This window comes from Bos taurus, chromosome 5 (genome assembly GCF_002263795.3).
Source record: "Bos taurus isolate L1 Dominette 01449 registration number 42190680 breed Hereford chromosome 5, ARS-UCD2.0, whole genome shotgun sequence".
Lineage (NCBI taxonomy): Eukaryota > Metazoa > Chordata > Mammalia > Artiodactyla > Bovidae > Bos > Bos taurus.
In genome coordinates, this window is record NC_037332.1 from 57,161,812 (window position 1) to 57,171,878 (window position 10,067).

Consider the following 10,067-nt stretch of genomic DNA (forward strand, 5'->3'; position numbering starts at 1 on the left):
TGACCCCAGACTGCCTTCCTTTTCACCCTGCTCAGGAAGAACAGCAGAACCGCACATAGAGCAGAGAACAAGTTTATTTGGTGAATGCTGATGGCAGACATCATCCAAGAAAGAGAATCTGGGGAAAATACTGTGACAAGAGAACCTAGAAGCGTCCGGGCTACATACACAATCTCCCACAAGGAAGGTGCAGTGTCCACGCACACTGGGAATATCCTCAGCCATTCAGCACCATGCGGACGAGCTCTGTGGAAAGGAGAGGGGGGTGAACAGGAAGCAGGGCGAAGGGGAGGGGTCCGCCAGGGGCCAGGAGACCACAAGACCACAAAGGCAGCGTAAGAAGGAATGTGCCCACAACAACCAACCTTGGGGTCAGTTTGCAGAGGGGCCACCTTGAGTCTAACCAGTACTCTCGACCCCCAGCTCCCCTCCCACCAGCTGTTAGTTCCCTCTGCCCCACCCTGAGCAGCAAGAACACAGCAGAGGCGGAAGAGTTCCCAACTAAACCTACAGCTACTGTCAGCCACTGGGGGAGGAGGAGACAGAGTTTTGGGTTAGGGTACCTCCAAGCTGCCCAGCGGAAAGAAGAGAAGACCTACAGCAGCACGATGGGGCAGGCAACCCACCCCCCCCTGCCAACCACGTGATCCCGGGCTAAAGGATCACCATGAAGCCAGACAGGGGTAGGTAGGCTGGTGTGAGTTCCCAGACACCAGTACCCCAGAAGCCAACCAAACCTCAGAGCCCGTTCTAGGAGAGGAGGAGGTGCCACACCCCCAGGCTGTCTGCCTCTTTGAGGAACCCCTCCCCTCCCCAGTCAGCTCCATGCAGAGGCATGCCGGGAGGAAGTCAGATGGTAGTAGGGGAAGGGCAGGGGCTAGAGAGCAAAGGCTGGGGAGGAAAACACTGGGGAGGTCAACTAGAGAAGGGGGGCTGGGAGGAGCCGTACCCGCCCCATGGGCCCGTCACCCCGACAGGATATGCCTCACAAACGCTGCAGGAAGGAAGAGACATTCATGGTGAAGACAAGACATAGACGTGGGGTGAAGGGGTCAGGCAGTGAGGGACTGGACATCCATTTATTTTTACTTCCCATCCCTTCCCCACCCTTCAGGCCACATGAGCCCTTCCTTTCCTGTCACACCCCTCTGGCCTCCCATTCCTGGGCTGGGCTGGGCCCTGCCCCTTGCCTCCTGGCACTTTTAGGAGCCTGAATCCAGGGACAGGGAAAGCCCTCAGTGCTGTGCATGACCTGCCCCGTATGGCTGCTTCCTCCGAGACCCTGGTTCGTCCCTCACCTTCATAGTTGATACAGCCATTGCTGTCCTCATGCCCTGCCACCAGCATCTCTACTTCTTCCTCTGTCATCTTCTCACCTTCAGAGGGGAAGGAAGAGCGAGTGTTCTGGAGTTGAGTGACACTGAGGTCTATCAAGTGGCATCTCAAGAAGGAAGGGCAGAGCCTCACCCAGTGTGACGAGAACGTGCCGGATCTCAGCACCCATGACAGTGCCGTTCCCTTCCTTGTCAAACACCCGAAGGCCTTCGACATAGTCCTCGTAGGTGCCCTGGTCCTTGTTCTTGGCCACAGTCTGCAGCATGGGTAGGAAGTGCTCAAAGTCCAGTACCTTCACGTTCATCTCTGCCGAAAAGGAGGTGGAAGCTAAGTCATATGTGTTCTTAGGACTAGGGTTAAGGGGCTCCCACTCCAGGCAGGAGAAATCTGTGGGATTTGCCAGACAAGACCCGCTTGTGTTTGGGGCCTAGGAAGATAAAAGGAAGCTATTTGAAGACTGCAGGCCCACCACCACACTGCGGAGTTGTTCTTAAGGACCCTCACCATCACTCTTGGGGTTCCCCAGGACTTTGAGCACCTCGGCGTTGGTGGGATTCTGGCCCAGGGCCCTCATCACATCCCCACACTGACTGTACAGGATCTTGCCATCCCCCGTTCGGTCAAACAGCTGGAAGGCCTCCTTGAACTCTGAGGATCCAGATAAACATCAGTATGGGACACACAGGTGTTAACCCAAACCCTCCTCCACAGTCCCCACTGCCCATTCAACTTTGATCATGCTGAGGAAATCAGATATTTACAACACTGTAAACCCAAGCCCTCTAAGAGGGATCCAGTGTCCCTTCCTCCCAACTCAGGTGTCTCACATAAAGACCTGGCCTTCCTCAACCCTTAGCAGAGTGGTAACGGCCATTTACATACCCTCTCCGCCTGCAGCAAGCCTGCCCAGCCTCCTCATTACACGACTCAGGGCAGGAATTCGCCACCGCCCTGTCTGGGCCCTGTCCTTATAAGGAAGTGGGAGCAGCGGCCTGGGACTGGGGTCATCCCAGCCTGCCACTTCTCACCTCTCCAGTACAGGGTCATTTCAGAGGGTACTGCTACAAAGAAGTATCCTCAGCAAACTCCCCTGTTGCACTTTCACAAAAAAACGTCACTGCTGTTTACAGCCTTCACAATTACAAGCTGAGGGAGAGGGTAGTTATCACAGGAGGAAAAGAGGCAGAAGTGGCTGATTAAGGAACAGAGGAGCACAAACAGCTTAATACACCGTCCCCAAGCCCCACACACAGCAGGCATTAGTGATCAAGTTGTTTAACACACCCACGTCACCTAAAACTCACCCAGTGCTTGGGGCTCAGATCTAGAGTAGAAGGGAAGGGAGGAAGAAAGAGTGAGGAAAGAAAATGGAAGATCCAGAAGGAAGGAGAAGGGAACCCACCAGGTATTCCCCTGGGGGTGCTAAAGAGATGACAGGTGAGGGGGAAGGAGGTAGAGGGAGTGTCCCTCTCCCTAACATGACCTCAACAGAGGTCAGAGATTACCTACCTGCGGTCTGATCCTCGGTGAAGTCACACTGCCCAGAGAAGACGAGAGTGGTCAGCATCATAACTCCAATCCCCCCAGCTTCCGTCCCAGTCCCAAAACTCTGAATCACAAACTCCTATTCCATGCTGGGGACTCGCTTCCCAGCAGGGTAGGATCCCAAACACTCCAACCCCACCTCCAACCTTCGGGGGCCTCAGGTTCATTTACTCGCTACTCTCTGCCTTCTCCCCGCCCCTTCTCCCCGGCTTCCCGCTTCTCGCCCCAAATCCCGCTCATCCTCTCGGCCCCAGGCCCCACCATCTTGACGCTCAGCTCTGCGGGACCTTTTCCTGCAGTAATGGCTCCGGTTCCTGGCCCAACCCTAGTCTTAGTACGTCCTAATGACGTCACCCCAGCTGACCCAGCCAATGGGGATCCTGGCCCGGGTTTATGCAGATGATGCTACTATATTAGTAATAAGGTGGGCGGGGGCCAGCTGGTGTTCAAGTCTCCAGAATAGCCCTACCTGGGGCACAGAAACTGCAGAACAAGGTGGAATGGGGCGCAAGGAATCTGCTCCTCCGAGCAGCGAGAAAGTCAGAGGAGGTCGCATTGGTGGGTGCGGGTGGGAAGAGGAGCCCTCCCTTTCCCTCCCCCACCTCTAAAGAAAGCAAGAGTCGGAAGCTAAGGGAGGAAACGTCTCTTTATTTTGAAACAATAGCCTCCTAGTGGCAGGAACGTGCTTTTGCCTGGTGGGGGCCCAGCGTCCGACCCCCCTGCACCTGTGGAAAAAGATGAACGTTGCCAAATCCTGCCGCTGTCGCGCAGCAAGACACGGAAATGCACTTCCCTGCTTTTGTACGCAGGCAGAGGGACAGGAAGGAGGCTTGCCTCTCAAGGCGCAGTGAGAGTGCCCTACCTGCATTGCTCAGACGCTTAGGATGTGCTTCAGGAAGGCTGCAGAGAGAAGAGGCCAGAGGGGCTTCAGAAGCTGGCCTGATGATAACCCATCTACTTTAGATAATTCAGGCTCCAGGATGCCTCCACCCACATACCTCGGGCCTCCTGCCTCCCTCCTCCCTAGTCGTTTCTGCTCCTCTGGCCCCTCACCTTCGTAGTTGATGCAGCCACTGCTGTCCTCATGTCCTGCCAAAACAGACTCCACCTCCTCTTCAGTCATCCTCTCTCCTGGGCCCAGACACAGTGTTTTAGCCCCTGCCTTCCCTCCCTCATCAACCCACGCCTCTTTCTTCTGGTGGTACCTCCTCTTCTCCCAGCCTGGAGAGTTGCCCATAGCAACAGTCCCCCAAGAGAATTCCCTCTTTGTAGTGGGCATGCCTTGAGTGTGTCTCTGAATCTTGCTTTCCATTTCACCTCAGTTATAGGTGGTGAAAGCTTTGATAGACAAGGAAACTGAATTCCAGAGGGTTAAGAAACAGACCATATCATAGAGTACAGCCATCTCTTCCCAAGACTGAAACTCAGATTTCCCACCTCGTTCCCTTTCCTCTGCCCCTTTGGGAGGCAGCTGCAGCCCACTCACTAGACTGAAGGGGGAAGACCTTCAGATCCTGTCCCTAAGGCTCTGACCTTCTCAGTCTCCTTCCCATGACCCACAGGACAGTAATCCCTCATTGGCTCTGCCTACTTGGCTAACCTTCTTAGTTCATCCCCTCCTCTCAACACCCCCAGGAGTTCTGGTCCCTGCCTCACCCAGGGTGGTGAGGACATGTCTGAGCTCAGCTCCCATGACTTTGCCATTCTGCTCTTTGTCAAACACCCGAAGCCCCTCCAGGTAGTCCTGGTATGAGCCTCGGTCCGGCAACTTGGCGACTGCCTGGAGCATGGGCAGGAAAGTCTCAAAGTCCACACGGCGCGACTTCAGCTCTGGAGATAGAGAGGTGAAGGAAAGGTTACTACAGTGTCACCTAGGACCCAACTCCCATCCCCACCATGAAGGGTTTCATCTGTTCAACATTCAGATATTTTTTTGCCCTTATGTTTGACAGTTTTTAAAGTCCTGGGACCCACCTCAGGATCCTTGATCACCTTACCAACACTCCACCACCAAACCCGCATGGTCCCACAGGTGCCCTCACCATCACTCTTGGGGTATCCCAAGACCCTGAGCACCTCGGCGTTGGTGGGGTTCTGGCCCAGAGCCCTCATCACGTCCCCACACTGGCTGAACTGGATCTTGCCATCCCCCACTCGGTCATACAGCTCGAAGGCCTCCTTGAACTCTGAAGTGTAAGGAGAGGTCAGTGTTGACAAGGGGTTCCCATCACCACCAGGAGAAAGGAAATTCAGAAACAGTGTGCTTTGAGCTGGGCAGAAGAGAGGACACAAGGAGCACTAGTGTGGGAGGTTTCAAGGTCGGGAATAGAGGTAGGGGAATAGATAGAGGATCTGACTGGGGACTTGGGATGGACACTGGGCTCAGGGGCGTCTCCTCACCCTCCAGCTGGTCCTTGTTAAACTCGATCTGTGGAAGAGAACAGCATGTGAGGAGAGATGACAGGACTCACTCAATCCCTCTCCAGCACTCCTCCCGACCAACTGGCAGCCACTTCGGGGGAGGGGCCCATAGGGACCAGGCTGGGAACCCAGCCACCTCAGTCCCATTCCCAGCTCCAGAACTTGGGAGAATCCCAAGAGGAGGAATTATTGGGGGGAGGGTTTCCTGGGAACAGGGTTAATCCCATGCCACCTGTTCCCCTCCCTCTACTGCCCTGAGCCCTGCATCCCTCACATAACTGGGGGCTGAACAAAGGCTAAATTTACCCCTGGCCCCCAGCTGTGATTGTCTAACAAGTCTGTCCTCTTCAGCCTTCCCTCCTGGGGTTCAGAGCTGTGGCTTTTCATATTGAATAGTCAGACAGGCAGGCAGCAGCTCCCCCCTTTCACCTTGAAACTGTCCTCAGAACCCAGATGTTCCCCATCTTACAGGCTCTGCCTCCAGCAGGACAGTGAGAAAGTGATGTACATATACACACATGTTATCGGTTAGAGGCAGAGGGCAACAAAGACAATAGAGTCATTAAGCTTAGATGCTTCCGGGGCGGGGGGTACTAAGAAAACCCCCCACCATCATCCAGTGCTTACTGATTCCCTACCTTTTAGATACCCGTAGTCCCCTAGGCTATATCCCACTGTTGTACCCACTCCTCCATTCTTTTCTCACTTTTCAGGGACTTACCACCACTTTGGAGAGATCGATGGGGGGCTCCTGGATTTTCGCAGGTTTCTCAAGGATTACAGGGATAAGTGATGGTAGCTCAACCCTGGATGGAGGGGGCCCTACTGCAGGCTTAGCAGCAGGCTTGGGGGCAGCAGGGGGCCCCACTGGTTTCTTCACGGGAACATCCTTCTTGGGAGGCATGATGTCGGGTGGCCAAAGGACAGCGTGCCGATGGGGGCACCCATCTCTGTTTAAATAGCCAGGGAGTCTGGGATGTCAAGGGGCGGGGGCAGGGGCAGGGAGCCAGTTGGCTGGGGGGAGGGTGAGATAGAGGAGAGATATGCCGGCTGCCCTCACTCCCCTGGCCTCAGTGTGGTTCAGGACTCCTGCCCCAAGGTCTTCTCCCTTCTGTCCACCCCGCCCCAAACGCTGACCAGAACAATGGCCCTTTGGGGGCAGGGGGAGGAAGGTAGAGACAGCCCAGAAAGGGGGAGTTAACTTTCAGGGTGCAGATAGGAGGGTTGCCAGGGAGAAACTGAAACAGGGGTGAGGAAAAGAAGAGGACCCAGAAAATTCCGACCCCCTGACTCGGAATAGTCCTTTTTCCTAGCAACTTTAGACTCTTGAAGATGGAGGCAAAGATGGGGGCCTTATTAAAGTGGGGTCTGGGAGTAGTGAAAGGGGAAAAAAACAAGCAGCCCTTCCACTTCCCTCTTCCTATGGATGAGGAGCAGGGTAGTTCACCCCACAGCTTATAATACTCGGTACCTCAAGTCCCTAACCCCCTCCCTCCCAGCCCAGAACTGGAACTGTGCACTGCAGGGTACGGAGAAAGAACAGTAATAGAAGGGTGTGACTCCCACCCACTCTTCTAGCCCCAGTGTTGTTTTAGGAGTGGGGATGGAGGGAAGGATTGAATTTAATACCCATCACCCATACTCCGAAGAAAGGAACCCTGTCCACAAGCCTATGGTCATTCAAGTCAGACAAAGATGGGGTGCCTGCTGAACCTGCAGGGACTCCATGGTGGCACCTGAGGGGAAAGGCAGGCTCTGAGAGGCAAAGGGCCTAATTTCTAAAATCTCTAATCCATAAAGATGTGCGAGGTCCTCTGGGCTCCATGAGTTTTCAACCCTCAACCAGAAGGATAATAAAACCCTGACTTGGCAGCCAGGTTGCAAACCTTGTTGTGAGGACTGGGGAAAGGTGGAAGTCAGGGGCCTATGAAAGAGGGGAGGGTTTACTGGTTATTTTTGTACTGGGGGTAAAGAAGGCGATGATTTAGATAGCATTCGGAGGAAGACAGTAGTGATTCAATTTAGGGGTTTAGAGAGTTGATGCTGGGTCTCCCACTCGCAAAAAAAAAAAACCCATCTGAACCTCATTACTGCAAATCGTCTCATTTTAGGAAAATCAGAATCTTTCCTCTAGCCAGGAGTACATCTCACACACATACACACACACACACACACCCCTACACACACACACCCCTAAGCCTTAAATAAAGGAAAGAGCCCCTCCCCAGCGCCCCAAAACTCACCCTGTGGGGTCCAGGTAAGGGGCGGAGGCGGGGCGCAGGGCAGCCGCGGGCCCTGAAGGGTTAATTTCTGCAGCCTCGAAGCATGCCGGGAGATGTAGTCCTCGCGCGCCCGCGGGCTCACGGGAAACACCGCGGTAAGGCTCAGGGAGGATGCTGGCGCAGTGACTTCCGGCCCGCGGCGGCGGTTGGTGACTCAGGTTTTGGGGGTGCGATTCTTGTCCCAGAACCGAAAGGCAGTGAGCACTTTACAGCCCCTATCCCTGACCGTAAAACCGCGCGTGGTCCCTCAAGATATCTCCTTTGCTTGGCTCTGAGTTCCCGGTTTAGTGTGGGTGGGGATTTATTTCTGAATCCACTGGTAAGAACGCAGAACGAGAGGGAAAGGCTGCAGCTGCAGCAGGCCGGATGGAGGTCAGATAGTGGGAAGCACTTACTCCCTCGGGCATAATGGTTCGGCCTTTTTAGCTTCCTCTTACTGTTTGGTAGAAAGAGAACAGAAGCCGTTGAGTTGCCTTGTGACTTGGAACAGTTAACTGAAGTTTTTCGTTTTTTTAAAAAATGAACTGGTAGTTGAAGTGTTAAACTTTGGAATTAAGCCGGTCACCTGCCCTAGTCGCTCTAAGTTGAAATTTCCGCTGAATGCGGCAGCGTATGTACCAGCCTCCCTGTCGTTTCTTCACAGGTCTTGGAATGCAGGGCTGGGTTGTCCAGCCTTTGGGAACTCTCTGCCCAGCACTGGACATCTCTTTCCCGCAGATGGTTGTTTTTTAGATTTTTTTAAAAATTGAAGTATAGTTGTACAAATATGTTTCAGGTGTACTACATAGTGATTCACAGTTTTTAAATATTATACTCTATTTTTAGTTATTGTAAATTTTGGCTGTATTCCCTGTGTTGTACATCCCCCAGATGATTATCAAAGTTCCTGTTTGTGCTTGGAGGGAGCCAGCCCGGGCAAGCCCGACTTCACTGGCTGGACCAGTAAATGCCCCGGTTGCTCACACAGTGCTGGACATTGGGGCTTGCCTGAATGGGCAAGCACTGGGTTGGAGAAGAAAACCTACCCACCGGAGGTCAGTAGTGTGAGGCATAAGTGAACTTTATGGGCAGTGCAGAAGTGATACGTGGTGGTTGGGGAAAGCTTCTTGGAAGACCAGAAATGGGTTGTGTAATAGAAACAGCAAAGATGAGGAGGGTGTTAGCAAGTATTCTGGAGGTCTCAGCAGAGCAGGTACTGCTGTGAACCATAGAGGGTGCTAAAGAATGTGGACTCAGACAAGCCTGCTTAGATTTTTTTTGGCGGGGAGGGGTTTCTGTATGTTTAAATTTGAATCTAGGTTCTGCCACATACAAGCAACTGTAGTTATCAATAATATGTAACCTTGTAGTTCTGTTGGGAGGATTCATGTGTTAATTTTTGTAAGACAGAATGGACCAAGCACAGAGTAAGTGATTTGTTAGCTAAACTTCCTTTATCCTTCCCAACATATGAAGTAGTTGGTATTTCCTCATTTTTCATCCATAAAATATTACTAGGCATGAACAGATGGACAGCAAGAAAGAATACGTTTGTCTTAAGTGTTTGGTTACAAGACTGTTTAGGGGAGGGCCACATCAAAGATGACTTTTTGTGTCTTTCATCACTTCCACAGAAGTTGGTTTTGAAGATGTTTATCTGATTTTTCTTCTCCTTCCCTTTCATAACTGCCTTTTGGCAGTTTGCCAAGGAGAAATGCTTATGGCATCATCTGACTCTCTAGCATTTTGTCTGATTTGTAGATAAGCAGTGCAAGAAGAAAAGATGAAGTCCCTTGGCAAATACAAGTTGAAGGACTATCCTTCATTTTCTGTATTATCTCTGTCTTTTAATCATAAATAACACAAACCAGACTGAACGTGGTCTTAACTGGGCATAGGTGATTTATGCATCATGTATGTGGGCTTTCTGTGACAAATGCCCAACTCTCCTCTTCCTGCACCACCTAGGATGTGACTTGTGTGTTCTTAAGGATTGCATATTCTAATATTAGTCAACATGAAATAATTAGGAAGAGCAGAGCTTTTTAAAATACAATTTTAAAGGTTACTTTCCAATTAGAGTCATTACAAAGTATTGGCTATATTCCCCATGTTTTAAAGTATATGCTTGAGCATGTCTTACACCCATTCTTTGTACCTCCAACTCCCCTACCCCAAGCTGCCCCTGCCCCTTCCCCACTGCTGCTGCTAAGTCGCTTCAGTCGTATCCGACTCTGTGCGACCCCATAGACGGCAGCCCACTAGGCTCCCCCGTCCCTGGGATTCTCCACGAAAGAATACTGAAGTGGGTTGCCATTTCCTTCTCTAATGCATGGAAGTGAAAAGTGAAAGTGACGTCGCTCAGTTGTGTCCGACTCTTAGCGACCCCATGGACTGCAGCCCACCAGGCTCCTCCATCCATGGGATTTTCCAGGCAGGAGTACTGGAGTGGGGTGCCATTGCCTTCTCCACCATTACCCACTAGTGACCACTAGTTTGTTCTCT

At 52.3% G+C, this 10,067-nt stretch overlaps 2 protein-coding genes across 4 annotated transcripts; both read right to left on the reverse strand.

Annotated features, from left to right (window-relative positions):
- Positions 1–56: 56 nt before the first annotated feature.
- On the reverse strand, positions 57–3,189 carry MYL6 (myosin light chain 6). 2 transcript variants are annotated; one of them, NM_175780.1, is made up of 7 exons: positions 3,142–3,174; positions 2,845–2,872; positions 1,840–1,983; positions 1,468–1,641; positions 1,299–1,376; positions 950–994; positions 58–246 (listed from the first exon to the last, which is right to left on the reverse strand). In NM_175780.1, the coding sequence occupies exons 1-6, from the start codon at positions 3,142–3,144 to the stop codon at positions 966–968; spliced, it is 456 nt and encodes a 151-aa protein (NP_786974.1). In that variant the 5' UTR covers positions 3,145–3,174; the 3' UTR covers positions 58–246; positions 950–965. The 2 variants fall into 2 exon arrangements, with proteins under 2 accessions (XP_005206559.1, NP_786974.1); XM_005206502.5 differs by lacking the exon at positions 950–994 and having other exon boundaries at positions 57–246; positions 3,142–3,189.
- Positions 3,190–3,508: 319 nt separating this feature from the next.
- Positions 3,509–7,650, reverse strand: MYL6B (myosin light chain 6B). 2 transcript variants are annotated; one of them, XM_005206579.5, is made up of 8 exons: positions 7,545–7,650; positions 6,023–6,251; positions 5,281–5,308; positions 4,923–5,066; positions 4,537–4,710; positions 3,934–4,011; positions 3,743–3,780; positions 3,509–3,605 (listed from the first exon to the last, which is right to left on the reverse strand). In XM_005206579.5, the coding sequence occupies exons 2-7, from the start codon at positions 6,203–6,205 to the stop codon at positions 3,752–3,754; spliced, it is 636 nt and encodes a 211-aa protein (XP_005206636.1). In that variant the 5' UTR covers positions 6,206–6,251; positions 7,545–7,650; the 3' UTR covers positions 3,509–3,605; positions 3,743–3,751. The 2 variants fall into 2 exon arrangements, with proteins under 2 accessions (XP_005206636.1, NP_001069181.1); NM_001075713.1 differs by lacking the exon at positions 7,545–7,650 and having other exon boundaries at positions 6,023–6,214.
- Positions 7,651–10,067: the final 2,417 nt, after the last annotated feature.

Coding starts and splice junctions, on each gene's coding strand:
- MYL6 (XM_005206502.5), bottom strand. Junction 1,984..2,844: donor CACCGAGGATCAGACCGCAG/GTAGGTAATCTC, acceptor CTGGATCCTCAG/AGTTCAAGGAGGCCTTCCAG. Junction 1,642..1,839: donor GGGGAACCCCAAGAGTGATG/GTGAGGGTCCTT, acceptor CCTTTTCGGCAG/AGATGAACGTGAAGGTACTG.
- MYL6B (XM_005206579.5), bottom strand. CDS start 6,205: ATGCCTCCCAAGAAGGATGTTCCCGTGAAGAAACCAGTGGGGCCCCCT. Junction 5,067..5,280: donor TAACAAGGACCAGCTGGAGG/GTGAGGAGACGC, acceptor CTTACACTTCAG/AGTTCAAGGAGGCCTTCGAG. Junction 3,781..3,933: donor TGGCTGCATCAACTACGAAG/GTGAGGGGCCAG, acceptor TTCTCTCTGCAG/CCTTCCTGAAGCACATCCTA.